Raw genomic sequence first — 26,768 nt, 5'->3', positions numbered from 1 at the left:
TGTTAGTCTGTATCCGTAAAAAGAACAGGAGGACTTGTGGCACCTTAGAGACTAACACATTTATTAGAGCATAAGCTTTCGTGGGCTGCAGCCCACTTCATCGGATGCATAGACTGGAACATCTAGTGAGGAGATATTTCTACATACAGAGAACATGAAAAGGTGGGAGTTACCATACACACTATAAGCTCAGGTTTCAGAGTAACAGCCGTGTTAGTCTGTATCCGCAAAAAGAAGAACAGGAGTACTTGTGGCACCTTAGAGACTAACAGATTTATTAGAGCATAAGCTTTCGTGGACTACAGCCTACTTCTTCGGATGCACTTCTTTGGGCTGTAGTCCACGAAAGCTTATGCTCTAATAAATTTGTTAGTCTCTAAGGTGCCACAAGTACTCCTGTTCTTCTTTTTGCGACTATAAGCTCAGTTAAGTTGAGCTATTATCAGCAGGAGAGAAAAAGAACTGTTTGTAGTGGTGATGAAAATGGCCCATTTCCAGCAATTGACAAGATGATGTGAGGAACTGTAGGGGGCGGGGGGGTAGGGGGAGAATAAGCATGGGGAAATAGTTTTACTTTGTGTAATGGCCCATCCACTCCCAGTCTCTGATCCAATCCTCCCCTGTGTTTTTGTAGGGACCAGAGGAACTCTGTGGGGAAGGAACCTGACGGATTCACCCCGCTGGCCTGTGGCTGGCAGGGCCTTGCCCTTGGGGGGGGGGGGAGGGGGCAGTAAAGAGGTGCTGTCCAAGCCCCCCAGTTAAAGCCACTAGGGGTTGCTGAGTGGGCCCTCTTTCTTGCGAAGGGTCCCTCGCCCACCTTGCTGGTCTCACTAACCTGCCCAGATCCCTCAGGCTCACCCCCTACACACACAGCTCTAGAGTGGGGGCAAGGGGGCAGCCATGCCTAGCCAGCGGGGCTTGCCAGAGCCAGGAAGATGCGGGGGAAGAGGAGAGAAGCAGCAATTTTTTTGCATGGGCTAAAGTTTGCTGAATTTGAATCCTGCCTCCTCCTCCCTCACCAGGGCTTTGTGCTGGTTGCTTTCTGGGCAGACAGCTGTTCATCTTCCAGATTTGGCCAAAGCACTGGGTTTTATGGACTTTTCCAAGGAGATGGGTTGATTATTTTATGCCTCTCTGGAGTACGCTGCTTCCCCCCATTTCCCCCCCTCCCCAGCGCAGGGCTACTTGAGAAACAGTGAACTGACGTGCCCATGAAATCCTTTCCACTGCGCTGACGTAGGCAGACAACCCCCCCGGAGCCAGCACCTTTCAGAGCCACTTCCCTTGCACAAACCCCGTCCATCAGCGGAGGGCGGCCAGCGGGCTTCTGGCACAGAGCAGCTCGGCTCTGCCCCCAGCAAGGAGTCTGGGGAGCCAACAGCAGCCTTGATGCATCTCAGAGCATCTGTCACCATCAGGTCACCCGGGGACTCTCCCAGCTTGACGCACCAGGGCAGCCACCTACGGACTTTTGACACTCACCAGGGGGGTTAGGCCGCAGCTGCATGGCTGGGGCATGGGATGGCTGCGGAGGGAACAGCACCTCCTGTCGAATCAGCTTCCTGCAGCTCCCCAGAACTCCTCGGAGGTCTCCCCTCCAGAGGCTGAATGGGCCTGACCCTGCTTAGCTTACAGAGGAGACCGTCACAGCTGGGGTGGGGGTGGCTGCATGGCAAAAACTACCTAGGGATTCACAGCACAAGTGGCTCTGACCCAGGCTGCGGTGGCTCCTCCTCTGGGGTTTCAATGGGGCTAGAATAGCCCTGGGCCAGTAAAGGCAGCACCTGCACAGTGCAGGACGGGGGCCAGGATTACAGACTCCCAGCAAGGGCAGCAGCGTGGCGAGCCGGACCCTCAGAGATGGGGGAAATGGGGAGCCCGTTTCTAAGCAGCTCTAAGAATCGGGGGCAAAGCGCTTGGGGCAAGGGAGGGGTGGAAGAACCGGTCACGGTGCAGGAGTGAGGAGAGGGTTAATGCGTTACTCAGAGTTGGAGCTGCCAGCCCCAGGAGTTTGTTTCTTTCAAATACTTTTATGTGAGGAGAGAATAAATCACCGCTCGGGAACAGCTCAGCTCTGACTTTGCTGGGTTGTTTAAACGCTGATCTTTAACCCAGCCTTGAAATCTTCCCAGATGAATCTGGGCTGCACATTAGGGTTAGGAGCGGCCCTGCCCACAAGGCTGGGAAGCAAAATCAGAATTGCTCAGTGCAAGGGATTTGCCCACGGCTACACACTGGTTGCAAAGGAAACGAAACCTCACTGTCTCCTTCGCTCAGCCGCTTTGCACCCGGTGCAATCTCCAACCCATCTCCAACCACCGCTTGCTGGGTAAGGGGAGGAGACGGCTAGTGCAACGGCAGGCACAACTCAGCAGGGAGAGGTGAGGACACAGCAAGACAAAGCTAGGGTTACCATATTTCAGCAAGAAAAAAAGAGGACGGGAGGAGCCCCGCCCTAGCCCCGCCCCTGCCCCTCCCACTTCCCGCCCCCCCAGAACCCCCAACCCTCCCCCCGTTCCTTGTCCCCTGACTGCCCCCTCCTGGGACCCCTGCCCCTAACTGCCCCCCAGGACTCCACTCCCTATCTAAGCCTCCCTGCCTCTTGTCCCCTGACTGCCCCAACCCTTATCCACACCCCCACCCCCAGACAGACCCCTGGGACTCCCACGCCCCATCCAACCACTCCCCACCCCCTGACAGCCCCCCCCCGAACTCCCAACCCATCTAAACCCCTCTGCTCCCTGTCCCCTGACTGCTCCGATCCATCTCCCCACCCCTGCCACCTGACAGCCCCCCCCAGAACTCCCAAACACTCCCCCCCTGCTCCTTGTCCCCTGACTGCCCCCTCCTGGGACCCCTGCTCCTAACTGCCCCCCAGGACTCCACTCCCTATCTAAGCCTCCCTGCCTCTTGTCCCCTGACTGCCCCAACCCTTATCCACACCCCCACCCCCAGACAGACCCCTGGGACTCCCACGCCCCATCCAACCACTCCCCACTCCCTCCCCAGAACTCCCAACCCATCTAAACCCCTCTGCTCCCTGTCCCCTGACTGCTCCGATCCCTCTCCCCACTCCTGCCCCCTGACAGCTCCCCCCCAGAACTCCCAGCCCCCTACCCCCCGCTCCTTGTCCCCTGACTGCCCCCTCCTGGGACCCCTGCTCCTAACTGCCCTCCAGAACCCCACCCCCTACCTAAGACTCCCTGTTCCTTGTCCCCTAACTGCCCCCTCCTAAGACCCCCCCCCAACTGCCCCCCAGGACCCTACCCCCTACCTGTACCCTGACTGCCCAAAACTTTCTCCACTCCCCCCAAAAAGCCCCCCCCGTTTCTTGACTGCCCCCTCCAGAACCTTCCTGCCCCCGGTCCCCCTTACCCTGCTGCTCAGAACAGGGTGTTGGGCTCTGTGCGAGCCGGACACGTGGCTGAGCTCCCCAGCACAACAAAACCCGGTCCCTGGCCCTGCACAACAAAACCCGGTCCCTGGCCCTGCACAACAAAACCCGGTCTGGCCCTGCACAGTGCTGCTGGACTGGGCTGCAAGGGAGCTGCCGGCTCAGAATGCAGGGCGGATCCGGCTCCTCTACAGCTGCTCCTGAGTCCAGCCCGGGACTTCCCTGCAGCCCTCCCAGCCGCTCGCTCTGCTAATCCCGGACATTGTGAGTGCTTTACAAATTCCCCCCGGATGCTATTTTTAGCACACAAAAGGAGGACATGTCCGGGTAAATCCGGACGAATGGTAACCCTAGACAAAGCCACAAAATGGAGTGAGTGACACTTCCCCTGGCACGACAGGATTTACTAGCTGCATTACGGGAGAGTTAGAGGCCCCAACCGAGACCAGGGCCCCCCACCGAGCCGGGCACAGCACAGACCCCGACCGAGACCAGGGCCCCCCACCGAGCCGGGCACAGCACAGACCCCGACCGAGACCAGGGCCCCCCACCGAGCCGGGCACAGCACAGACCCCGACCGAGACCAGGGCCCCCCACCGAGCCGGGCACAGCACAGACCCCGACCGAGACCAGGGCCCCCCACCGAGCCGGGCACAGCACAGACCCCGACCGAGACCAGGGCCCCCCACCGAGCCGGGCACAGCACAGACCCCGACCGAGACCAGGGCCCCCCACCGAGCCGGGCACAGCACAGACCCCGACCGAGACCAGGGCCCCCCACCGAGCCGGGCACAGCAGAGACCCCGACCGAGACCAGGGCCCCCCACCGAGCCGGGCACAGCACAGACCCCGACCGAGACCAGGGCCCCCCACCGAGCCGGGCACAGCACAGACCCCGACCGAGACCAGGGCCCCCCACCGAGCCGGGCACAGCACAGACCCCGACCGAGACCAGGGCCCCCCACCGAGCCGGGCACAGCACAGACCCCGACCGAGACCAGGGCCCCCCACCGAGCCGGGCACAGCACAGACCCCGACCGAGACCAGGGCCCCCCACCGAGCCGGGCACAGCACAGACCCCGACCGAGACCAGGGCCCCCCACCGAGCCGGGCACAGCACAGACCCCGACCGAGACCAGGGCCCCCCACCGAGCCGGGCACAGCACAGACCCCGACCGAGACCAGGGCCCCCCACCGAGCCGGGCACAGCACAGACCCCGACCGAGACCAGGGCCCCCCACCGAGCCGGGCACAGCACAGACCCCGACCGAGACCAGGGCCCCCCACCGAGCCGGGCACAGCACAGACCCCGACCGAGACCAGGGCCCCCCACCGAGCCGGGCACAGCAGAGACCCCGACCGAGACCAGGGCCCCCCACCGAGCCGGGCACAGCACAGACCCCGACCGAGACCAGGGCCCCCCACCGAGCCGGGCACAGCAGAGACCCCGACCGAGACCAGGGCCCCCCACCGAGCCGGGCACAGCAGAGACCCCGACCGAGACCAGGGCCCCCCACCGAGCCGGGCACAGCAGAGACCCCGACCGACACCAGGGCCCCCCACCGAGCCGGGCACAGCAGAGACCCCGACCGACACCAGGGCCCCCCACCGAGCCGGGCACAGCAGAGACCCCGACCGACACCAGGGCCCCCCACCGAGCCGGGCACAGCAGAGACCCCGACCGACACCAGGGCCCCCCACCGAGCCGGGCACAGCAGAGACCCCGACCGACACCAGGGCCCCCCACCGAGCCGGGCACAGCACAGACCCCGACCGACACCAGGGCCCCTCTTTATGCCAGGGGCTGCACACTGGCTGACCAGGCTGCAAGCAAGAGTCGAAACCAGTGGCTCTCTAGCTTTGCCATTCTATGGCCCAGTCTGTAGAAGAAAGGGCCACTCCACCATCCTCTGGCTCTCAGAACAGTAATTGGCTCCCTAAAGATACTAGACTGTGGATCTCAGAGCGGTGCTGGGTCCCAGAGGGGCAGTGCCTAGGCCCATGTACCCAACACATATAGTCCATCTATGGTGGTAGACGTGGGACTTTCTGTGGGATGAACTAGGTAGGTCTATAGCTTGGCCTTCTTGGGAAAGGGAACCTGAACCCGACACATCCATTGCTTTGTGCCATGCTCACCATTGGCACTGGCCCACTAGAGAACTGGAGGGGTCTCACTTTAAATCGGAGCAGATGCAGGTCAATTGGGCAACAGCTGGGAGTCTGCAAGTCTGCACAGGGGCCCTGGGACGCCGGAGCTGGAAGCAGCGGGAGTGGATGCCTGGGCAGGCCTGTTTAGGATCCCACTGCTCATCCTATGTAGTGCAGGGGCTAGCCAGGGTATCCTATGAACCCTCCACTTCCTTCTGCCAGAGCACTAAGCCATGGCTGATAGGCCATCACAGCCCCTTGATACAGAGACTAGAGAGGGTCACACTCTTATCTTGGGCACTTCAGGAGAATAATGATTCACGCTGCTGAGAGAGAAAACCGGCCCAGATTTCGAGAGAATGGACATGCTGCCTCCTAATGCCCTTCTGTGCAGAAGAGGGTGCGCTCAGGAAACAGGCTTCCGCTGGCATGGTGAGCCAGGTGAAGGGCCCAGACTTGCCGGTGTCAGATTTACAGCCTGGAACGTGATCAGTGAGGATCTGGAGAGCTTGCCAGAGGGAATAAGTCAGTTAACAGCTTTGCACAAAGGAAGAGGCGTTCATCTCTCAGCGTGCTGTGCATGACCCCAGCATGACTACAGCAGCTCTAGAGAGACTCAGAGGAAGCCATCAGCTCACTCCAAGGGCTGGCGTGACTCATGCCTGAGGAACAGCGGACTGGGCTGCCTGGCGAGCCGTGATTGGTAAGCAGGCCACAGGTTAGCCACCCCTTCAGTGACAAGGAGAGAGAGGAGGGGTTTTTCCCCCCCCACAGGGGACAGATTTCCCCACCCTCAAGCACCTACTGAGCAGCGCTTTGCTCTCCCAGTTGTGCCCCTGGTCACAGTGACGCGTGGGGAGGAGAGCGATGCTCAGGGTGAGAAGGGGAGCAGCATCCGGCCCGTTGAGTGCTCCCTGGCACTGTGTGGGGAGAGCGACAAAACCAGAAGAGCCCCAAGTCCTGCCATAAACAGCCTTGGAAGCCTGCGCACCTGCTGTGTGCCTGCTTTGGGGCAACCCAGCAGAGGGGCTAGTCCCACAAGGTCCTCACTGCCCCTCACGCTTGGGAGGAGCTCCCCATCCGAGTCTCCAAAGCTCCCTCCTCCTCCTCCTTCAAAGCCGCCAGAAACACATGGCCATGGCTCGGCTGCTGCGGTGCTGAGCTCACAGCCGGTCACGTTGACCAGCACCATTTCCTTGTGCTCCCCCATGGGTCTGGCTGGCTCCATCTGTTGTCTCATCTGTATATTGTCAGCTCTTTGGGGCAGGGGCAGTTGTTTTGTCCGATCTCTGTACAGCGCCTAGCACAGTGGGGCCTGGCCCACGGCTAGGGCTCACAGGCGATACGATACTACAAATAACTATCAATATCATCTATTGAAACACGAAGGGGGGCAAGGCAAGGGAGTCAAGTACTCTCAATGGGATGGGTCCCCTTGCTTTGGAGTGCTCCCTGACAACAACAACTGACCGAGTCCTTCCAGAGTTATCACTGTTTACACCACACCCAAGGGGGTCCTAGACTATCTAGACACACTCTCTAGGTCACCTTCAGAAGGGAAGTAGGAGTGATTTTCTCCACGTGCACTACAGAGGGCTTACGCTGTAGCATAGTGGGAGTGTAGACATGTTCTACCACATGGTAGATTGCAGCATCAAGTCTGGAACAGCACAGGGTGATGCATGAGAACAAAGTCCCCCTTTCCCATAGTGTAATGTTTCCACTTTACTCCACAGCGCTGTAATATGGATAGTTATCCCAGGCATATCCAGGGGGTGGAAAGGTCTCTGAGCTAGCATTCGTTTCAGGTAGCCGGATAAAGTCATGCATATAGAGAGGTTCTCCAGCGATGTTGCACAAACAGTGCTGAAGACATGCCTATGAAAGCTTAGCTTTGCTTGACTGGACACGTCCTCTGCAGGGAAGACGACAGGTTCCAAAAGGAAAAATCTACGGTGAACTTTAAAATGGGCAGGAGGTGACGAGGCAAAGAGAGGAAGAGACCCAAATACGTCCTCCCCCACTGCGACAGAAATATCAATGATTGGGAAGCCAAAGTGGCCAACCAGCCGGCTTAGCGAGCCAGAGTAACAACTGGTGCAGAAAATTTCAAAGCAAGATATATTGGCCAATGACAGGAGAGGGTATTTCATAAGCAGAGAAAGAAGGAGCTAGACAATTTAAAAAAAAAAAAAAAAAAAAAGGAAGGAAGAAGACAACGACAATTTTTGCTTTTCCCCGGTTCCAGAAAAGTCTGCAAGTCAAGAACTGGACTCTAGAGACATTCTCAGCTCTGTGGAAGAGCTTCCTAACTTGGTCCCCCCTTCAATACCCAGGACAACAAAGGCCCATGACCCTGGAGAGGAATATCACCAGTACAATCACTACTGTACCCTGATTACAAAGCAGTGCCATCTATGGACTTAGGGGCCCCAGATCACCACATCAGCGCTTCGGGGAGCTGTGCCACCAGCATCCCCTGGCCTCCCCATGGGAATCAATCACATTTCTGTGGAGCAGGTGCTCAGTCCCACTAGTTTGATTTGGCAGGACTAATCTCTCCACTGAACCCCTTCCCACCCAGTGGGATCTCATGGGTGTAGCCAGGAAGCTGGTAGAGAAACCCACCTTGAGGGCAGTAATCCTGAACGACTGACCCAAGAAGGACAGGTTCTTGGAACGGATGGCAGGTGTGTAGATAAATCTCTGATAATTTTCATATGACTTTACATTGTGCCTCTTCATATAACCTTGTGGTGGGTCTACCCACGTGTGACCTGTTTTCATGGGATTTTGTATCAAAGCCTCATTTAGAAACTTTGCATTGCCCTTGGTATAATATTAGAGCCCCTAAGGATAGAATAAGATAGAAGAAAAAATTCTTTTTGCTAGCAGTAGAACAAGAGGTCTCTCTCTCTCCCCCCCCCCCCCCACTCTTAATCAATTGCCCTGTTGAATGAATGAGGTGTGGATGAGCAAGGCATGGAAGGCAGCACCTTCAGACAGCCTCAACTGTTGGAGAGGGGCTGGGAGCCAGACCCAAGGACAATAAAACGTGTCAAGTGGGCTCATTAAAAACAAGCAGACATACCGACGGCCTCGGAGGGGGGGGGGGGTTTAGAAGCAAGCACCTTCTTTTGGAAACACCCTCTTTGCAGCATTGGGACAACACTCAAAAGAAAGCAGCACAAAGGACCAATGGACACAGACACAGAGTTTGAATCTGGTATAGATTTGCATAAGAGGAAAGCTGCTATAAAAGTGATGTGTCTTGCAGAGGACCCCGGGTCTCGTCTTGTCAACATGGGAGCATCGATCCGGATCGGCAGAAGCCCGGCTCCACCCCCTCCCCCATCTAACTCACCTGGCCAGTGAAGTTAAGGGGAGCAACTAATTGGTACAACAAGACGGAGTGTGTTTGAGTGTGTGTGAGAGTGTAAGTGTAATATATTATATGCATATAATACAGTGTTAATAAATACATGTATTGCTAATAAATGTGGCGCTTTGCCTTATTCCCCCTAAAAAGATCCTGTGCAGTACTTTAAGTACAACAGGTGCATCCCCTAGAGCAGGAATTCCAGCAAGGAGCTGAAGATAGTCAAGGAACAGCATGTGCCCCATCTCCCATTTCACTGTTGCCAGCCGATAGCAAGCCATCTCCAGAACGACAGACAGCAACTTACTCTTGCCAGGATACGGGGTGTTGGCTACACGATGGCTGCAGGGAACCCTACTGGTTTGGATCATCAGCCCCAGAGTAAATCCACAGCCAGACTTGATTCATTTCGCTTCCATGTTAGAAACAGTGCAGATCCCACGTCCACCCAGCCCTCGGACCGGGGCACGTAAAGGGAAGCTACCCCAAGCTCACATTCTCCTCAGGATGAACCCCAGCTCCAGCTCACAAACTACTGGCGGCAGCAGCTAGTGCTGGAAGAAAGGGAGGTTCTGAAGCAAACTGGGGGGGGCAGAATGTGGCGTGAAAGCCCCAGGTCACGGCCCAGCATAGCTGGTGGTGCATTAACTACAGGGGGTAGGAGCTACTTCCTAGTCAGTGGCTAGCACCTCCAAGCTGTGCTGCTCTGGGACTCGGGCTCTCTGGCTGGGTCGCTAGCAGAAAGGAAGGGATTTGGTAGAACAGGGACAAGCCACCTGCCGGGTCGAGGCAGGTGTTTTCTTAATGCAACATTAAGCAGCCTCCAGGCCTCTTGGCCCAAGTCCCTTCAAGTAGCCAGCCAGCCCCAGAGCCCCCGGAAAAGCAGCCGGTTCTTCGTGCCGGGAAGGCTGCTCGGTGCTACGCTTGCCCACAGACACTGCGGTGTCACACACACGGAGCACAGCCTATTGAACAGAGCGTCCCCCTCGCGGGATCGGCCTGAACCGACCGCCGCCTTTGGCAGCCGGGAAGCTCCGCAGTGGCTGGTTCACTGGAAATGAAGAGGTTTCGGGAGCACTTTATGCTAAGTAGCCGGCCTCATTAATTGCTGCCGCACTCACAGGGACCCGCTGACGTTCTGCAGTAATTAACGCAGCGCTATTTGTACATGCCCACAATGGGGGGCAGCGACGGAGGGCGCCACAGCCCTGGTTAAGAGGACAGGAACAAGGGACATAGCCAAGGGACGCCCCGTTAATGGGATGCTTTGAGCATTTAACCCTCCAACGTCCCCCGCACAGCCATAGATGAGAGCGATTATCCAGCGAACTGCCCCTACAGCCCCCTTTAGAGTCATTTCCTGGCTCCCCTGTTCCTTAGAGCACTCACCCCAGTGCCCCATTTAGAGCATCCCTGATTCCCATTGGGGCAGCAAAGCTGGGTGAGATGGACGCAGACAGTGGGCAGCTGCCCGGGTTCTCCCACGGCACGGCAGTGACATGAAGCCACCCTCCAGCTCCCCAGCCGGGATGGCGGAGGGGCAGTTCAGGCAAACATCCCCACGATGTTACTTCACACCCGGGCCTCGCATTCATCCCAAACAAGCCACAGAGAGGTGTCAACCAGATCAGTGGCCCAAGGGTGAGGCCGACACGCGTGTGACCACAGGCTGCAGAGCCATCGCTCTTCCTGCACTTGGGGGGTTATTTTCACACCATGGAAGACAGGACAGATGTGTGTCTCCACACGTTACACAGTGAACTGAACGACGGGATCCCATCACGCTCCCAGCGCCGGCAATCTCAGGGCCCACGAGAATGGGCAGCTGTGCCTCAAACAGCTGGAAGGCAGCGTGCTGTCTCTGGCTGACACCAGCCTTGGTGGGGAAGGGATGGTGGCATGTTAATTAGAGCTGGGGACTGGGAGACAGGACTCCAGGGCTCTACTTCTGGTTATGCCACTGCTGCACTGTGAGACCTTGGGCAAGTCACTTAACCCTTCTGTGCCTCCATTATCCCATTTCACAGAGGGGGACATGACCTATCGGGAGGCTACGAGAACATCTTAGACATTTCTAAAGCACCTAGCACACACACACACACACCCCACTACCATGACAATAAGAGGATGTAAAGTGCTTGGAGATCCTCAGGTAAAAGGACTTTGCCCTTCTCCTTCGGGCGTCCCAGGTCACCTTAGTATTCCAGCTCCAGGGCTTCCCTTCCCCATGCTAGTGGGACCAGAGCTTTAGCTCTGGCACCAGAGCAGGCTCCCTAAGCCAACTGCTCCCCCCCACACACCCCCAGCAAATCACAGGGAAATCAACCCTGACTGCATTTCTGTCCCACCTGAGCTGCCCGCCCCACCACACTCTCCAGCCTCCCCGGGGTGCGCACCCCCATGCTGCCTCGCACTTGGCGCCCAGATGAAAAACCCACTTGCCCACTAATTCAGAGGCCGACAGATCGCTCTGTGCTGCCAGGGACGTATCGAACACGCTCCCGGCCAGCCAGATTCCTAGCAAATCAGTCGAGATTTCCTGTTACTGGAAGAGGCGATCAGAAATGCCATTTCACCCACTACATCCTGTTTCTATGGAAAATGAATCCAACTCCTAACTGCGCCGGGAGATGCAGACATCTGCTAATGATCCCTGGGGCCTCCGCTGGCGGAGGGCGTCGGGGTCACCAAACTCCGAGGGGGTGGCCATCTGGACCCAGGCATTTCAAGCAGGCTGTCTGGGGAGAGGCTGGGCAGTGCTCATCTCCCTTGCCAGTGGCCATGGAAAGCATGACAGGCTGCAGCCAGATTGCTTCTCTGAAGGGGCAGCTCCCACCCCAGGGCACTATTGTGGCAGCCCCACGGGTCTGGATGCCACCTTTGAGTGAAGAGTGGGGGGTGCAGAGGGGTCCAGGCGTTAGAGGAGCAGCCCAACTCTCCGGCAGGGGCACAAGGCATGCCTCACAAGGGAGCCAGCTTCTTTGCTCTGCTATAAATAGATCTTAACGGGGAGGTGGCCGAAAGACCCTGCCCGGCCCTGCCAAGAAGAGCTCTATTACGGGCTGCCGCTTCCACCAGGCAGGACCATACACCACAAACCCAGGAGGCCAGCAGGGACGCTGAGCTGGGAGGGGCAGAGGGCTCAGCCCAGGTTTCACTTCCCAGCGGAGGAGGCCGGACAAGCCCCTGGCCCGGACTCCGCTGCTCTCGTCCCCACAGGAAGCCTGTGCCCACCCTCGGCTCAGCAGTGGCACAAAGGGGATGTCTAGGCAGCAGGAGCCAGCGTGACAGGCAGGTTCCGGGCAGACAGACAGACACCCAGAGAGAGAGCAGGCTCCGGGCACAGACAGACAGACACCCAGAGGGAGAGCAGGCTCCGGGCACAGACAGACAGACACCCAGAGGGAGAGCAGGCTCCGAGCAGACAGACAGACACCCAGAGGGAGAGCAGGCTCCGGGCACAGACAGACAGACACCCAGAGGGAGAGCAGGCTCCGGGCACAGACAGACAGACACCCAGAGGGAGAGCAGGTTCCGGGCACAGACAGACAGACACCCAGAGGGAGAGCAGGCCACCGGTGCAGCTCAGACAGCAGGGAAGGGGGAGCTTGGCTATTACAGATGGATACGTGGCCCCAGCTCCATTCTGCACCACCAGCCCTTCCGATTAGGGCGGGAACCTGCCCCTGCAGCAATGGGGAGGGCGCCCCAGGCGCATGGCGGGGTACAGGAGAGAGCTGTGTGCAACGCACCCTCTGGCTCTCAGGACTGGCAGGCGCAGACACCCCTAGGAATCATTTGCACTTCCACAGCCCGTCACCCCAGGCTCCCAAAGCTGTCTGCAGACATTAAGGGTCACAACCCTCCCAGCAGCAGTTCCTAAGTCCTGTGCGCCAATCACTAGGCCACACAGCCCCTGTGCATTCAGCTGGGGGGGAGGGGGCACTGGAGCATGCCCCAGCCCTCAGCTCATTGGGATGCGGAGCCAGGATGTGTGGACATTGTGCTAGCCCAGAGCTGCTGAAGGGGACAGAGAAATCTCAGCGTCCCGATGGCCTGGCCAGTGTGTGGCCGACACACCTTTAGGTCGCAGCCCTGGCAGAATCAAGTAAAACAATGTGGGAAGACTCTCTGCTTTAGCCCCAAGGATGGCAGACATTCCCGCCGCCAGAGCCTGCACGGGACCACGGCTCCTTCTCCAGCACCATCGCCGGCTTGCCAGCTCGCTCCAGAGCCAACCGAGAGCTCCAGGGGCTCGCTCAGACCAGCCACCCCAATTTCTCATCCCCTGGCTGCTCTACTGTGCCCCGGTGGTCTCCCTCTTCCCCTCCATCTGAGATGCTTCCCCACCATGTCCCTCCCTGCCCCACAGCCCTGCCCATTGCAAGGCCCCTCTGCACAGTGTGTGGCTGCCCTCCGTGAGGAGTTTGGGGAGGGGTGGTTTATGTACCAGTGCAGCCCACAAGCAGCTCACGATCACTGAAACAACAGCGTGCAGTCGCCCGGCTCCACAGACCCAGAACAGAGCCCCTGGCACGCTGGGAAAGGGATGCAAACCCCTCCCCCATCAGTCCAGGAGCTGGGGGTTCCCAGGCAGCGAGGGGTCTGGACAAGTCCCTGCCCCCAAACCAACCAGCAGAAGGGACCCCACTGGCCCTACGATGGGATGCAGGGAGAAGTGGCTTAGGAGCGAACTGGGTCCCAGGCAGGGCACAGCACTGGGGGCTCAGAGGTTTCCCTCTTAAGAGATGGGCTGTTAAATTCTGCACTAGCTGGGCCTGCTGGGTGCTTTTCAGGGATAACCCAAGGAGCACGCTTGGCTAGGAAGTCTGGGCTCACTGGGGCCAGACATGGGGAATGCCAACAGCCTGCACTAAGGGCAATGATCCCCCGTCAGAGGGGAGATGGTGCTGCCCCGACCTGGGGGGCTGGAATCTGCCTGCAAACTTCAATCTTCATAGGCAGGCAGGGAACTCAGCAGGACCTGTGTGTGGTAAAGGGCGGCTGCCAACTCAGTCCCTGCTGTGCCCACCGGGATGAGCAGGGCTGAACAGCAGAGGAACCCTGAGAATGCAGCTTCACGGTCAAGGGCTGAAACAGCTGCTGTCCCGGGTGTGAACCCGCAACTCTTCATAACAGACCCTGCGATCCCAAAACAGCCCTGTTGCCCCCAGTGGAGCAGAGCTCTGCTGGGTAGGTGTCGGGGCCCAGCTGGGCTGCCCAGCCCCATACCCATCTCAGAGCATTACCTGCACCCTGGGGTTTCCGCGTCTGAGACCCTGGAAGGACTGGAAAGGAAAGTGTTCCAGGCGTTCGATCTCTCTCCTCTTGCACCTCGGCCCTGGCAGGACCAGATTCACTCACATTGGCCAGCTCAACATTCTCAGAGATTTATGGGAGTCACATTGCCCTTTGCACAAGCTTCCCAGCCCATAAGCTAGCCCCCTGCTGAGCTGAGAGAAGCCTAGCATCACCCAGTGAGGGGAGAAAGACACAAAGAATCAAGAGAGAGGCATGGGCTGAAGAAGGAGTGGGAACCAAGAACTCGGTCCTAATCCCAGTGCTGACACCAACCCCGCTGTGGCCTGGGGGCAAGTCACTCTCTCTGCTTTAGCTTCCCGAGCCAAGTTCCCAGGAGGTGTCATTAACGCGGCGTGCTGAGCAACGGTAACTCCATTACTTATCTGCAAGTCTCACTCAAATGTCAGATCCCAGCGGGGGCATTTTACACTGGCCAAGAAGAGTGGGGCTGCAGTCACCAGCCACACTGCCCTTGGAGATGTAAGGCCCACGCTAGATACCAAGCTACCCGATTCCTGCTTTCGGACGACTGCCCAGTTCTCTCTCTCTCCCAACAGCTACATTTCCCGCACTGCCATCATAGTTTCCATTCGCTGTCCGGGTCTCAGCAGTTTACGCCACTGCAGTGAAGTTAAACACCCGTTGTTTAAACAAGCCCACCCCCACCCCCGTAGCCCAGCACACGCCACTGTGTAAACTCGCAAGCTGACTACAGTGCAGCTGCCCTCCCCGGTCCCACTTCCCCCGGCCGGCCAGGACACACAGTCAGCAGCATGGACCCTTCGGAAAAAAACAACGTCAATGAATCAGTGGAACAGCCCCCACCTCTCCCTCCCAAAAGAGCTCAATGCTTCAGTGGTTTTAACCACCCAACAGAGCCAGGATACAGCCAGGTGACCGTATACAGAGGCCCACTGGTCTAAGCTGGATCTCTACTATCCGAATGGCATTGCAGAGGGCTCAGAGAACCACGCAGGGGGCCGAAGACGTGCAGAGCCGGTTCATTGACAAGACAAATTGGCCTCCAAGCCCTCGGACGTGTGCGGCGTTCTGTCTCGCTGTGTCCGACGGGAGCAGAGTGCTAAACAGTCTGAGAGCGAATCAATAACCCAGAGCACAGGCACCGCTGTCCCAGTGCCCCCCAACGCTCCAGATCAGCTAGAAACCCCAGCCAGTATCGCAGGCCCAAGGAAGATGAGACTGGCCCACCCAGCAGGGTGCGCTTACATTCCACCGCTTGGAATTTGTTTACACAGCAACTTTTGCACAAGGCTGATCATGGGCAGGTTTGTATGGCAGCTGCCAAACAATGCGACTGGCATGGAGGGACCGTGGGGGGACGGACAGGACAGGAGGGGCTGGGAAGAGAGGAGGGAGGGGAGCAAAGTGAAACCAAAAACTAGACGGGCAGGACTGAAGCCAGCCTTGCAAGATGACAAAAGTGTTTGGGGAGGGGAGGGAGATGTCGCACAGAGATAGGGTTGGTGAGAAGTGGTGCAGGGTGCAAGGCCGAGGTCCTACAGGTGTGCTCATGCACATGCCCTTAAGCAAGGCCCAGAGGGGAGAAACTTGTGCTGGTTTAGGACCCTGCACACAGGACATAGTTGTACATGCACATATGCCACACACACACAGACCACCGCACACCGTGCAGACTGGCACTACACACAGACCACCGCACACCGTGCAGACTGGCACTACACACACAGACCACCGCACACCGTGCAGACTGGCACTACACACAGACCACCGCACACCGTGCAGACTGGCACTACACACAGACCACCGCACACCGTGCAGACTGGCACTACACACACACACACACCACCGCACACCGTGCAGACTGGCACTACACACACACACACAGACCACCGCACACCGTGCAGACTGGCACTACACACACACACACACCACCGCACACCGTGCAGACTGGCACTACACACACACACACAGACCACCGCACACCGTGCAGACTGGCACTACACACACACACACCACCGCACACCGTGCAGACTGGCACTACACACACACACACCACCGCACACCGTGCAGACTGGCACTACACACACACACACAGACCACCGCACACCGTGCAGACTGGCACTACACACACACACACACACCACCGCACACCGTGCAGACTGGCACTACACGCACACACCACCGCACACCGTGCAGACTGGCACTACACACACACACCACCGCACACCGTGCAGACTGGCACTACACACACACCACCGCACACCCTGCAGACTGGCACTACACACACACCACCGCACACCGTGCAGACTGGCACTACACGCACGCACCACCGCACACCGTGCAGACTGGCACTACACACACACACACACCACCGCACACCGTGCAGACTGGCACTACACACACACACACACCACCGCACACCGTGCAGACTGGCACTACACACACACCACCGCACACCGTGCAGACTGGCACTACACACACGCACACACCACCGCACACCGTGCAGACTGGCACTACACACACGCACACACCACCGCACACCGTGCAGACTGGCACTACACACACACACGCACACACCACCGCACACCGTGCAGACTGGCACTACACACACACACACACCACCGCACACCGTGCAGACTGGCACTACACACACGCACACACCACCGCACACCGTGCAGACTGGCACTACACACACGCACACACCACCGCACACCGTGCAGACTGGCACTACACACACGCACACACCACCGCACACCATGCAGACTGGCACTACACACACACACGCACACACCACCGCACACCGTGCAGACTGGCACTACACACACACACACACACACCACCGCACACCGTGCAGACTGGCACTACACACACACACACACACACCACCGCACACCGTGCAGACTGGCACTACACACACACACACACCACCGCACACCGTGCAGACTGGCACTACACACACGCACACACCACCGCACACCGTGCAGACTGGCACTACACACACGCACACACCACCGCACACCGTGCAGACTGGCACTACACACACGCACACACCACCGCACACCGTGCAGACTGGCACTACACACGCACACACCACCGCACACCGTGCAGACTGGCACTACACACACACACCACCGCACACCGTGCAGACTGGCACTACACACACGCACACACCACCGCACACCGTGCAGACTGGCACTACACACACACACACACCACCGCACACCGTGCAGACTGGCACTACACACACACACACACCACCGCACACCGTGCAGACTGGCACTACACACACACCACCGCACACCGTGCAGACTGGCACTACACACACGCACACACCACCGCACACCGTGCAGACTGGCACTACACACACACCACCGCACACCCTGCAGACTGGCACTACACACACACCACCGCACACCGTGCAGACTGGCACTACACACACACCACCGCACACCCTGCAGACTGGCACTACACACACACCACCGCACACCGTGCAGACTGGCACTACACACACGCACACACCACCGCACACCGTGCAGACTGGCACTACACACACACCACCGCACACCGTGCAGACTGGCACTACACACACACACACACCACCGCACACCGTGCAGACTGGCACTACACACAGACCACCGCACACCGTGCAGACTGGCACTACACACACACCACCGCACACCGTGCAGACTGGCACTACACACACGCACACACCACCGCACACCGTGCAGACTGGCACTACACACACACCACCGCACACCGTGCAGACTGGCACTACACACACACCACCGCACACCGTGCAGACTGGCACTTTGTTACAAGCACCAGTTATTTTTTTCTTTGAGGCCCTGCCCGTAAAAAGCAGACACTGATGCCGTTTTACTTCTCTTCTAGTTAAAAAAAGAACCCAACCACAGCAGGTGACTGGCTGTGCAGCCCACTCTCCCGGACAAGCAGCAGCTTGGGGAGAGTGGAGTCGTTGGCTGGAGCCTACTTCATGGAGTATTTATTTCAGGAAGAAAAGAAAATAAAAGCTAAAATAGGGAGGCTGGTTAACAGCAGCCAGCACCTAACGCCTGGGCTCGTCCAGGAGAGAAACCCCTAAAAATACCCCCTATAATTACATTATTAAACAGGTGGGGTCAGGGGAACTCCTGTAATACACCGAACACGTGAGAGAGGCGGAAACCCAGGGAAATAAGGCTTTTCGAGAGCAGGTCACATTGGAGCGGGGTCCTTATCCCACCCTTAGCGCAGTCCTGGTGTGGACAGAGGGCAGTCGAGGAGCAGTTTCCGTGCCAGTTCCTCATGGTCAGGAGTCTGCTCGGGTCCTGGTATTCCAAGCTGGTATTGCCATCATTTTAAACAAAACTCTAGTACAGACAAGGAACCTCCACCAGCAAATACACGCTAAAGCTACAAACGGCCTCGTCTACACAGAGCTTTAACGCACATCACGCTGATCACCACATGTCCGTCTTCCCTGTGGTGGGCATGAGATCGCAGGCCGAGATCGGGTCCGAGTGCACACGCCTGCCCCAGCCACAGGCCCTAGCCATGTCAAGCCTTACCCTGAGATCTGTGGGCGCACAGGGGCTTCCATTCACAATTACTGCCTCTGACCAAGAGCAGAACCTCTGGCACAATGGAGACAGCTGGGTGGGACCAGTGAGGAAATAGCTCCCCGGGGTAGCACTGTAAATGTGCCAGGTGTTTCCCACATACACAAGCTCCCTGCCCTAAACTGCTTAGAAGAGGAACAGTCTACAGGCAAGGGGGCAGGAAGAGGAAGGAGCCGAGGCATCTGAGCAAAGCAACTAGTGGGCGAGGCAAGGTTAGGGCAGGCTGTATGGACACGGCGTTCTTGAGGAACCGTACTGAAGTGATGGACCTGGACCAGTGCCTGGAGCCAAGCCAAGCACTCTGGGCTGGCAGTGAAGATGCCTGCTCCTTTCCACATGTGGTGCTTCCAGAGATGGGCTTCAGGAGTAGCTGAAGTGAGGTGGGCGAGGAAGAGGACAAGATTTGGAAGGCTGCTGGCAGCAGAGACAATAGTGAAAAGAGACTGAAGGGGAACAGAGGCTGGCATGGAGATGGGACCCCTAATAAGACCAGGGTAGACGCATGATCAGGGCAGTGTCATGGAGAGCCTGGAAAGAGACAATATGGGGCTTACAGTTCACATGCACCCCAAAAGGGAGGCAGAAAAGTGACACTACAGGGGAGAGGATGCAGCGAGGGAGTTTTGGATGGACTGGAGAGGATACAGGATACTAGAACAGGAGAAGACTAAGGCAGGGACAAGCAGCTGGGATGGGGAGGGAGGGTTATGTTTTAGAGATGTTGTACAGAAAGAAGCTGCAGGACTTTGGTTATGTTCTGGATTTTGGAAGGGAGTAAGGAGATCTGGTTTTATTGATGGTTCTTCCACGGACTCACTGTGTGAATTTGGATAAGTGATGTCCCCTCTCTGTGCCTCAGTTTCCCCATCCAGAGAATGCACAGTTCTTCCCAAGCTCACAGAGCTATTGTGGGGTTTATTGGTGGTGTTTGCAAAGTGCTCAGGCACAGTGGTGTTCAATACCACAGACATGCCTAACAGCCGTTCTCAGAAGGAAATAACTTGGCAGGCGTTTCGCAATATTCTTCCCCACATCATACTGGGAGCTGGTCACCTGAACATTCCATTTTGAAAAAAACAGTTTTGAGCACACCCAAGAGTCTTATATTTGAACTCCTAGAACTAAAAAGGACAGTGGCTACTTAACTAAGTTCCCAGTGTAAAGAAACAACTACAGAACCTAATGTGCAGGGGGAAGTTAAGCAATTTTAATAGGATTTTAAAGAACACAGTTTTGGGACTTTAAATATTTGCCTGCAGTGCTGTGAACGCAAATGCTGCCAGCACTAAGCCAGGGCAGAAGGTGAAACTGACAAGGCTCGTGTCACTGTCAAAACTGACTGAACAGCAAACAAGTTCTTTCAGTCTAAATAATCTCAGCTGTTGTTCAACTACAGGGACAAGCAGAGGAAGTCTCTTGTAGAAGGAGATTATATCCATTGTGAACACACACATAACCAGCCAAAACCTCAACTGGGGAAAATGACAGTAGGCCCCACCGAAGTCAACAGTGCTACACCAGTTTACACCAGGTGAGGATCTGCCCCTGTATATTTTACAACCATGTGTATCTCCAAGATGCCCAAACCACCATGAAGCAAATTTGGGAAACAAATCCTTGCTCCCAGCCTGAAACACTCCACAGCAACTTCTTGCGGCTGTGGTTAACACCCAAAAAAGTGGGTTTGTAACAGACACATAGACACACTCTCGTAGTGGTGTTTGCAGGCAGAATTATAATTATCTTCTCACATCCTGCACACTCTGTCACGGTGAGTCACTGCTTGAGAGAGAGACACACACTAGAACAAATAGGAAGTCAGCAACTTTTAAAAACGCCTCTGCCACCAAAAAAAAAAAAAAAAAAAAAAAGTCAACTAAAGAGAGAGTCAGATTTTCTGTAACCGCCAAGAAAGCCCACTTTGCCACCTGAATCCCTGTAAATCACATCCTGCCCTGCCGTGCTCCCAAATGCAGCCTGACAGCTCATGGCAATCAGTTTCAGTTTATTAATTGGAGGAGGTGGCACTGCTGCTGGCAAAAGGAGTCAAGCTATTTTGACCTACTGGAGAAGAGTCACACTACAGCTTTTCACAGCTGCAGATTTTCCCCTCAACCGCTCTCCTTTTTCCTCCAAGCAGCAGTTTGCCACAGAATTTGGGTTGGAAAGCCACACGCTACCTTCCCTCCCCCCACAGCCTCCCAGTTTCTAACTAGAATCTAAAGATGTCTTTGGCTGTGGTTCATCTCCCTGGGGAAATGGTGGAAGCCTCATAGCCTGGGACTTTTTCAAAACTTGGCCAGACAAAACACAAGGAAGTTGTTGAGGGCAATCCTTCATCTGCAGAGCACTGGGCTGGATGACCCAACAGGGCTTTTCATTAGTGTCTATTTAAAGGTAAACTGACAGTCCACTGTCAGCTAACGTACTTCACAGAGCAGCACAGATTGAAAGAGTTGATTCTGTTTTTTAAGTCTCAGGACACTGGTATTTTCCAGACTAGTAGCCAAATGGGTGCTCAGGCTGGTGGTGCATCTGTCTCCAAAGAATAACATTGCTTAAAACAGTCTGAGAGCAGCTTTTTATTATTGATTTGACCTCTCTGAAAACCAGTTGCTACAGCCAAGGTGGGTTTTCCCCAAGCATACAAGTTACCCAGAATGTTCTGTTAACAGACTGATACTTTCTCCGGGCTGAGTGAACGGATTAGGGGGAAAAGCCAAAATTAGTCAAAACTGCAGGCTATTAGCACAGCTCCTGGAAACTCAGCAGAGATTTTCTAACCGCTGCCTGTGTCACCGTACACCAGTCAGTCCCTCTCTCACAAGTTTCTGGAAATTAGATTGCAAAAGTAAACTCTGGAGTAACAGAAACAGCTCAGGGATGAGCAGAAGTTTGCTTTTTAAATATTTCTGAAATACTGGCTGACTTGATGCATGCAGAGACTTCAGACAGAGGCCGGGGAGGAAGAGTAAGAAGTTAGATTTCTAAGTAAAGAAACTTGGATGCAACAGACTCCAGCATCATAACTTTTTCCTACTTCACATACTCATGCCTTGGTAGGACTCACTATGTTTTATCATTCTGAATAATAACTCTTGCAAAAATGACACTCACTTCAAAAAAAACAACGAACACCTGTTACTACCACCTGATAGGATTAAAACCACCTCTGTCTTAGGGTTTTGTACTGCCACTCACCAGCATAGTAGCTGGGTGCCTTCCACTGAGGACAGATTGACAACACATGAAGAACATTAGGGACTTCATTATCTCTGGAGTTCTGCAGGGAGAAGGGGAGGGAGGTTCTGCTGAGGAATGGCTGATGTGGAATAGATCATTCTACTTGTGGTAGAAAAGCTTTATCAGAGAGGAAGGATTTGCAGCATTTCCATGACTGCTCAGTTGCTTGATTCTAATCTCCGGCAGTTCCTTCCCCAGCTGGGTCACTCTCATCTGAGGGCAGCGTGGCCCTGGGTCTTGCACCACTATGCTTTGTGTCGCTGACATTCTACCACATACGCTGCGTGTTTGTTCTGAGACATTTCCACTCCTCAGACACTGCTATTTGATGGGTCACTGGATTGTGAGTTAAAAAACCTGGAATAAAACAGCTAGTATTTACACCAGCAGCTCTCAGAACGCTTCAAAGACAAGCATCACTGTCCCCACTCGATAGAGAAGGAATCCGAGGCCCAGAGGCTGAGTTCTCACAGTGATTCCCTGACAGACTCGGAAGCCAGGTCTGACTCCCAGTCCTGTACTCCATCCACTGGACACAGCAGACTCCTTTTTCAAACCTAAACCTCTTGACAATGTCCTGTTAACAGACGTGGTCCCACTCACCTAGCAACAGGCAAGTCAGGTAAAGAGAATGTTTGTTAACAGCTGGCCTGCACTGATTCGATACATTTCCCTGCTGCCTGGGGAAAATTTGTACGAGCTACTCCCTCAGCAGCACTACGCAGAAGTTGTTTGTTTTTCTACCCCCTAAGACTGTGTCTTGGGACAACAGAATGTAAAAACATAAGAATGGCCATACTGGGTCAGACCAAAGGTTCATCTAGCCCAGTATCCGGTCTTCCAACACTCGCCAGAACCAGATGCTTCAGAGGGAGTGAACAGAACAGGTCAATTATTGAGTGATCCATCCCCAGTCATCGAGTCCCAGCTTCTGGCAGTCAGAGTTTTTGGGACACCCAGAGCATGGGGTTGTGTCCCTGATCATCTTGGTTAATGGCCATTGCTGGACTGTCCTCCATGAACTTATCTGATTCTTTTTTGAACCCAGTTACACATCTGGCCTTCACAACATCCCCTGGCAAGGAGTTCCACAGGTGCCTAAAAGCAGAAAGTCAGGTTCACCCAGGGCATGAACACAAAGGATCTTGGAAAGTAGGACACCTGATTTTATCCCACTCTATGCATTCAGGGCTTTGATGCAAGTTTGTTCTTCAAACATGCTGTTCAGGGTAGGGATCATGGTGTCTTACAGGTCTCGAATGTGCCACGCACATCAGTGGTGATTGACAGGCCAGTCACTCTTCAAAAGATGACATACTATTGTGACAGGTTTCAGAGGGGTAGCCGTATTAGTCTGTATCAGCAAAAACAAGAACAACGAGGAGTACTAGTGGCACCTTAGAGACTAACACAGTTATTTGGGCATAAGCTTTCGTGGGCTAGAACCCATTTCATCAGATGCATGGAGTGGAAAATACAACATAACAGTACATGAGAAGATGGGAGTTGCCTTACCAAGTGGTGGTGGTGGGGGGGGGGGTCGAGGCAAATAAAGTGGAAGTGGGCTATTATCAACAGGAGGAAAACTCACTTTTGTAGTGAAAAGAAGAACAGGAGTACTTGTGGCACCTTAGAGACTAACAAATTTATTAGTCTCTAAGGTACCACAAGTACTCCTGTTCTTCTTTTTGCGGATACAGACTAACACGGCTGCTACTCTGAAACTTTTGTAGTGGTAATCAGGGTGGTCATTTGAAACAGTTGACAAGAAGGTGTGAGTAAAGTAGGGGGAAATTATTGTGAGTATTTGCATGTCACTGGTTGCCATAGTACCTAGTTTCAGAGTAGCAGCCGTGTTAGTCTGTATCCGCAAAAAGAACAGGAGTACTTGTGGCACCTTAGAGACTAACAAATTTATTAGAGCATAAGCTTTCGTGGACTACAGCCCACTTCTTCGGATGCACTGAAAAACTGCTTACTTTTACCATATCATTATAAAAGAAATCAATTGGAATATAAATATTGTACTCACATTTCAGTGTATAGTATACAGAGCAGTATAAACAAGTCATTGTCTTTGTGACATTTTAGTTTGTACCAACTTCGCTAGTGCCTTTTATGTCGCCTGTTGTAAAACTAGGCAAATATCTAGATGAGCTGATGTATCTGCTGGAAGACCTCTGCGTACCCCTGGCTGAGAACCACTGATCTATGCTAACCTCTCACCCATGGGAGCACCTCAGGTCACTAAACAAAGGCCCTTGAGGCTAAGACAGGAACATGGTTGGGTTCCTGCCCAGTCCCTTCCAACTTAGGGTGACCAGACAGCAAGTGTGAAAAATTGGTACAGGGACTGGGGGGGTAATAGGAGCCTATGTAAGAAAAAGACCCCAAAATTGGGACTGTCCCTATAAAATCGGGACATCTGGTCACCTACTTCCAACTAGAAGGGTGGGGGTGCAGCCAGAAGGGTGAGGATGGGACAGGGGGGGTCTTTTCTTAAGGCCTCATCGGGCGGGGAAGAAAGATTGTTGAAATGAAGAGGAAAGCCAGAGAGGTGGTGCCCCATATGGGCAGGGACATTGCTGCTGGGGATGTACCTAGCGTCAACATGAAGCAATTCAGGGACTGGTGGGTGGGGAAAAGTAAAGGGGAGACTGATCTGTGGTTTTTATATCGTGACCCCCGTTTCTCTCCTGCTTGTCCCTTCACTCCACGGACATGCCCGCGCTGCTCTGACAGCGGCCCCGGCCATGGCAGCCCACGTGCTGCGTGCGGAGGGACTGGACAGGTCGAGTTCACACGGGACTCTCCCCCTAGCCTGGTCTCCTTCTCGAGCCCGCTCTCCCACGCGTGCAGGTGAGTCACAGCGAGCTCCCCACGCGGGACCGCCCACCAGCAGCGAGGAATGTGCAACGCTCCGCTCTGCAAAGGGACGGGCAGCAGAAGCGCCCAGAGCCGACACAAAGTTTCTCCACGCGACGCTGGCGAGTCCTCCCAGCGCGGCACACATGGGGGCTGGCAGGGTCCCCCCCCCACATCTCCAATAGCCACACCCAGCCCCCGCGCGCGGCGAGCAGCCCGGTCCCGGCGGCAGGGGGCTCGGGCGGACCTAGGCTCTGAGCCCCAGGGGAACTCCCGACCCACGCGGCCTCGCCTGGACCCCCAGCGGCCGCCCCCTCCCCGGCTCTGGCAAACGTGGGGCGGAGGGGGGCAGTTCCTTACTCACCGGCCAGGAGCGAGAGCGGCAGCAGCAGCCAGTACAGCGCCCCACACAGCGCCCGCAGCTCCATCCCGCCCCGCGCCTTCAGGGTGGGGGAGAAGCGCCCAGACTCCCCGCCGGCCGGCGCCCGCGGTCAGGCGGAGCCCAGGGGCCGCCCGCAGCGCATGGCGCTGGGCAAGCCCTGGCTGGCTCCGCGCGCAACCATCCCTCGGTGCCGGGCAGCTCCCGCGGGGACCGTCTCGGGCCCGGGCGCGGCTGACCCCCCTGCTGCGGGCCGATCAGCGGGGCCCGCTCCGAGCCCGGGGGGCGGAACGACGCGGCATCGCGGAGCCCCCTTCCCGCCCCAGCCGCGCTGCCCCGCGCAGGCTCGTGTGTAACCCGAGCAGCCCGGCCCCGGCGCTCCAGTGGAAAGTCTGATGCGGGGGAAGGAAGAAGGTGGATTTATCGCGGGGCAGAGCTCGGCGGGCTGGGCCCGGCTGCTCTCCCACGGGTCTTTATAGGCGCGGTCTCCTCCCTGCCCAGCCCCGGGCCGCTTCCCTTCAGCCCCCCTAGGCTGGGCAGGGCAGGGCCGCCTGGGAGTGGCGGGCTCTCGCCTCTCTCGGGTCCTGGGTGCACCCGCCCCAGCACACCCCCAGCCTGCCCGGGGGGAGGCGCTGCGCGGGCAGGGGCCCCCGGGCCTGGCGGGGAGGGCTCATGGGGAAGCTACAGCTGCCCCCCCCCCCCCCACACACACACACACTCCCCGGGCACGGCTCCTGCTCCTAATGCCCCCGGGCCTGGCTCGGATCCCCGCAGCACGTGTGCAAGTTGCGGCCACAAGGCGCTGTGCCTCCAACTTGCGCTTTGCTGTGGCCCCCCTGGCCTGCGCCAGCGGCTCCCACTCCCTGCCCGTCCCCGGGCAGCCGCCGCGCTCAGCCGGGGAGCCAGCTCCACCTAGCGCCGGGACCACGCTGGCTCCCCGGGAGCACCCAGCACCCACCCTGCGGCGTGGGGGGCCCTGTCGGAAAGGAGACGGAGCTGGCAGGAACGTGCGCGCACGCTGCTGTATCTCGGGCTGCCCTGCGCAAGGAGGAGACTGCGGCTGGGTTGGTGGAGGGGGAGCTTTGGGAGACCCCTTTTATCCGTGAAGTGGGATCGGATCAGAGCCTTGGTCCCTGCTGCCGTTTAGAAAAGGAGAAACCAATCTGAGCGGTGCCTTGTGCAAATTAACAACGAATCCTCTTCTCCCTCCCACCCCATCAGAGCCATATGCCAGGAGCCAGACACCTTAGCCAGAGCTCACCTGCCTTCCACCCTTTCCACCACAACTTCAACCATCAGCACCCATCCACCCGCACCACCACCAACTTCCTGGGCACCATGATCAGCTTCAGCAATGGAGCCCTAGAGACAACAGATCACCACACCAACCTTTGCAGCTCCAGTAACCACTCCAATCTCCAGCCAACCCCTCAGATACCACAGCATATGCTCCCA

At 56.4% G+C, this 26,768-nt stretch overlaps 1 protein-coding gene across 1 annotated transcript in view; it reads right to left on the bottom strand.

Moving 5' to 3' along the window:
* PIEZO1 (piezo type mechanosensitive ion channel component 1) overlaps nucleotides 1-25,877 on the bottom strand; it is a 103,229-nt gene extending 77,352 nt beyond the window's left edge. The window contains exon 1 of the mRNA XM_054048840.1: nucleotides 25,299-25,877. Within this exon, the coding sequence (XP_053904815.1) occupies nucleotides 25,299-25,362 (64 nt within the window). The 5' untranslated portion in view covers nucleotides 25,363-25,877. The remainder of the gene's footprint in view (nucleotides 1-25,298) is intronic.
* Between the last annotated feature and the right edge of the window lie 891 nt (nucleotides 25,878-26,768).

The sequence above is a fragment of the Malaclemys terrapin genome, chromosome 14 (genome assembly GCF_027887155.1).
Source record: "Malaclemys terrapin pileata isolate rMalTer1 chromosome 14, rMalTer1.hap1, whole genome shotgun sequence".
NCBI classification, from domain to species: Eukaryota; Metazoa; Chordata; order Testudines; family Emydidae; genus Malaclemys; species Malaclemys terrapin.
This window is presented reverse-complemented; position numbering and strand designations above follow the sequence as displayed.